The sequence below is a fragment of the Musca vetustissima genome, unplaced genomic scaffold (genome assembly GCF_032173495.1).
Source record: "Musca vetustissima isolate MV318-11 ecotype Yass unplaced genomic scaffold, APGP_CSIRO_Mvet_v1 utg4278, whole genome shotgun sequence".
In the NCBI taxonomy this organism is placed as follows: domain Eukaryota; kingdom Metazoa; phylum Arthropoda; class Insecta; order Diptera; family Muscidae; genus Musca; species Musca vetustissima.
The window spans coordinates 250332-254952 of record NW_026882057.1 but is presented as its reverse complement, the minus strand read 5'-3'; the positions used below and the strand labels follow the sequence as shown (position 1 = coordinate 254952).

General features: G+C 38.5%; 1 protein-coding gene across 1 annotated transcript; it reads right to left on the bottom strand.

Annotated features, from left to right (window-relative positions):
• Positions 1–1337: 1337 nt before the first annotated feature.
• Positions 1338–3512, bottom strand: LOC133328210 (uncharacterized). The gene has a single exon (XM_061536760.1). It carries the CDS (start codon positions 3510–3512, stop codon positions 1338–1340), a length of 2175 nt encoding a protein of 724 aa, XP_061392744.1.
• Positions 3513–4621: the final 1109 nt, after the last annotated feature.

The following is a 4621-nucleotide window of genomic DNA, read 5'->3' as shown; positions in this document are numbered from 1 at the left end:
GGTATTGCTATAAACCGCACGGTGTATACTTATATACAAGAAGTGATTATATATATATATATATATTTAAATTAAATTTTAGGTAAAATTTAAAATAATTTGATATCGACCGGATTCGGAGTCAGGAGGAACTCCTACAGCTTCTCAATTAGAGTATGTAAGAGATATTCATATGAATTTTTTACACAACAAGAGTTCTATTATAGCGAACAATCGTGCATATTTAACTCGAAAATCACGTTGTTTGAGTTGCTGCAAATGAGCGATATGTCCGTCGGTATGTCTGTTGGATAGATAGAACGTTGATATTGAACAAGAGATATATCGATCCATGTTTTCGTATTATCTCCATGTAACGGTATTTTTACCAACCGTAAGAGGCGCATTCGGGGTCAAGGGAGGTGAATGTTTGACATAGAACCCGTTCCATTTTCGGTAGGATTTTAAATTATAAGACAATGGTCATAGAAATCATATCAAATTTTAAATTTTTATTATTAGAAGCCATCGCTATACTTTAAAATCAATGTAGTAAACCATTTGAACAGAAATTTCTACATTTGTTAGTTCTGATGTATGTATTAGGTGACGGTAAAGTGTGTCATTTACGTCACTCTTTCCAACTGACCATCTCTTATGCTAATAATATCAAACACATTTTTTGTTCTGTAAATATAATCATATGCTCTATTTTATTATTTCATAAATTATATCATGCAAATTAGTCAATGTTTATTTGTGTGTGTAAATATATAAAAATACTGTAGAAATATTGTAGGACTATGATTCTATCTAAACTTTGTGATTAAAAATGTAAATATGTATATAATATGTTTGTATTTGTAGTTTTACAGTTCAATTTATATCACAATTATTTGAATGAACGTTTTCCAAAAATAAGTCATCTAATCGTTTCCAAAAACAAAAATAAGTAATCTTAAAGCTTTTAATTTAAAACAGTACAACATTTCTTCTTAAGAATAGGCTTTTTTATATCTTTATAGATAATTATAATAATATTAAAAATAAAAATGATATGCATGTAGATCGTCTATACATGCCGACTTAAAAATATGTTAAAGGTGATAACACAATGATTCTTCTTTCAGTATTGCCTTCATAGGGTTTACATTAAATGTATATTTCATTCAATTCAAGGTGTATATGAAAAATATTGTCCTTCTTGTATTTTAGCTTTCTCCGCTTTATATATATTAAAATTGTATTATTGAGTAAGAATGTCTTAAATCTAAGTTGATATGTATCAGTTGTATGATGGTTACGAATGGCATATGAAATAATGCAAATGGCTAAAGGGGAAAGTTGTCATTTTCGGTTTAAGCCAAAATTGCTATGGGGGAATTGGGCTCCGATGAATTGCGAGACTCTTGTTCCAACCATCTCTCCACATGTTTGGACCGATGTAAATTCAATTGGTCGTGGTGTATTGGATGCATCTGCAGGCTAAGGGAATAGGTTCGGTTGTAGGCGTACGATTCGGCACGGGAAGAAAATGAAGAATCGCTGTAGGTGGATGAAGAACTTTCGTAGCCTGACGAAGAGGGCGATCCTTTTGGGCTGCGGAAGGATGTGGGGGAGATAGTGGGAATGGAGGTGAATGCACTTTTCGCTTCGTCGCATTTAAGTTCGCCAGGAAAATTCGAATTTTCAATTGAAGGCGAAATTATGGTAAAATTTTCTTTCACAGCGGAGTACTGAAATGTAGCACTATGAACGTGGGCCATAGATGTGTCATAGCAATGTGGGGGCGGCGAAATACTTGATGTATACCGTATCCAGGGACTAGCATCACTTGATTCAGTATACCTGGTAGTATCACTTCCACTAGTAAGAGGAGCGGTAGTACTACTTTCCGAATCCGCATCTACATCGAGCAAATAAGGCTTAAAGAGTTTAACTGGTTTAGATGGAGGAAGTTTTTCCTCTGTTCCTACTTCGATATCGACTTCGTCGTCGCTTATAGAGTTCGAAGAAGTTTTGTTTTCATCCTCTGTTGAATTTTTAAGTTTAGGATGTTTTTCTTCGGACAAGCCGGATGGCCCATCGTCAACGGTATTAGTTGCCGTCGATGAGACTTTTCGCTTTCGGTGGGTCAAGTCGACAATATTCGCGTCATTTTCTAGAACATTCGAAATCGGAGGTAAATCAGTTTTTAAGTCTCTTCGTGGTCGTAGCGACAAATCCATAGGTCCTAATGGATACATCATTTGGTATCCACCCTCTCTGAATTTATACAGATGATGAAGATTGTTAATAGCGCCGAATTCGATACCTGTATATGGCGATATTTTGGTTCCAGAGCTTTGTTCCGCACCATTTTGACCCATCTCAGAATTCTCGGGATTCGATTTAGTGCTTGTGTGTTGTGTATCTCTAGATTCTTTTTGCTCGTGCTCTCCCAGTGCTGCAGAGAAACCATTACCGGTGACGATAGGGGCAGCTGAGGCATTAACATCGGGTTGACTTATTGACGACAAAAACGATGACTGCGGCTGCTGCTTGTCTGACGGCTGGTGTGTTAGTGATTGTGTATACGCCAGGTTATGGTATTGATATGCTCGATGTTGATGGGCTTGTTGATGTATATGTGGTGGATGAGAAATGTGGTGTGCTAATATCGGTACTGGCAGTTGAACAGTTGCAGGTGTATGGTGTATGTATGGTGGGATACCGTAATGATGATGGTGGTGGAGTAGGGGTGACATTGTCGCTGCAGCGCTCCCACTGGCACCGATTACACGAGGGGGGCGTAAAGGCGATGACGAAACGGATTCACTTGAAACTGAAGATCCATTGGCTGACGATGATGGTGGGCTTGTAATAGTCATAGCAGCTCCGGCAGCAGCTGCAACAACTGCAGCCAAATTGGCAGCGGAAAATACACCCTGTGTTTGTGTGGTCGATGTTGTAACTCCAGATGACAATGATGGCACAATTATAGTACTATGTTGGGCTTCCGTTCGTGTCGCCTCTAGTCCCAAATGGCTATGTTGGTGATTGTTGTTGGTTCCGTATTGGTTCATCAACGGAATTGAGGCTCCAGGAATGCCCGATTTTTGACCATGTTGTTGGTGTTGGTGAATGCTGATATTGTGAAACTGATGTTTCACGGTGTTCTGGTTGATATTGGCCACGGACGAGCGTAGACTAGATTCGCATTGTAACCATTTCTGAATTTGTCTTCTGTGAATGTTGTATTTTCTTGCCGTTGCGCGTTGGTTGCCCTTGCAGTCATTGTCATTGCGATATGATTCTAGAACCTGCAGTTTGAATTGTGGCGTGAATATACGCCTGGAACCCATTTTGTGGCCACTACTTCCATTACCAGTTGGAGTGCTGGGACAAGCTCCCTCCGACTTCTTACAAATTATTTCTGGTTGTGTGACTGTGTCTCTGCATTCATGGCTGACTGTTATGCTGCCATTATTTGTGCTGGCACACTGTTGAACATTATCCATATTTTTCATCGAACTATTTTCATTATGTTCCATGTTGGTATTATATTCGTATTTATTATTTTATAAAGCAATACTGCGTAACAAGTTAAGTAGTATTCGACTAATGTTAATATTAACATATAAATATTTTGTATATAGGCACTTCCGTTCACAATGTTATGCTTTCTTAAATGTTGTGGTTTTTGTTTTTTATCGTTTATTTTCGTTACGAGTTCACATTTGATATGGTGATTCGTTGCTATCCGTTGCTGTCGCAATAGTGAGTGATGATGTTGATTTTTTAATGGTGAAATTTGGACACTTCACAAATTTGTTGTTTTTGTTATTATTTTGTATTTTTTTGAAACACATTCATTCCCACAGCTATTTTCTATGTTTGCGACCGAACACCTTCAAATCCAAAACACAAGTGTTATGCGTTCTAGTTCGAAGACTCGTTCTAGTTGTTTTGCTGTGCTATAGTGATTGCTCGCTTTGGTATTCACCGATACAACAACACATCGTAGTTGTTGGCTGCCGTCGGTTTGTCTCTTGGCGTGAATGTGTACAGAGTGTTTGTATTGTTGTCGCGCTCACAGTTGCCGACGTAGTCGTTGTTGTTGTTCTTACACTTTTCACTGATTCTAATTGTTAGCTTGAGTTTTTCAATTGACAAGTTAGTTGCTTGGTAAGAGGTGAGAGGAAAACGAGGTGTGAAACGAAACAAGCAGTGGTGGCAGTGACGATGGCGGCACATAACAAGAACACGTTCGATCGCTGTGTTTTTTCTTTTCCGACTAACTAAGCAACTCCGTAGAAGTATATTTTAATGTACAATTCGACTGACTCTGGCAGACATTCTGGCTCTAGGTGTTTTCGTTGTAGTGGTAATTGGTCTTTCACAGCAGTCAAACGAACACACACACACAAACACATACATATCCGACTACACTCCCTATGCATAACGTGTTTGTACAGACAATTGTTGGTGTGTGTAGGTACGTGCATGTTTAAAGAGAGTTCAGTCTTGCCCCGTCACTCTCTCTCGCGCTCTCTCCCAAATATCAACTGTTGCTATCAGTGTATACTTAACGTGTAGGTAGAACAAGTATAATGTTCTTTCGCATTGATTCAGCTTCGACGTCTGTTTGTAGGTATGCATG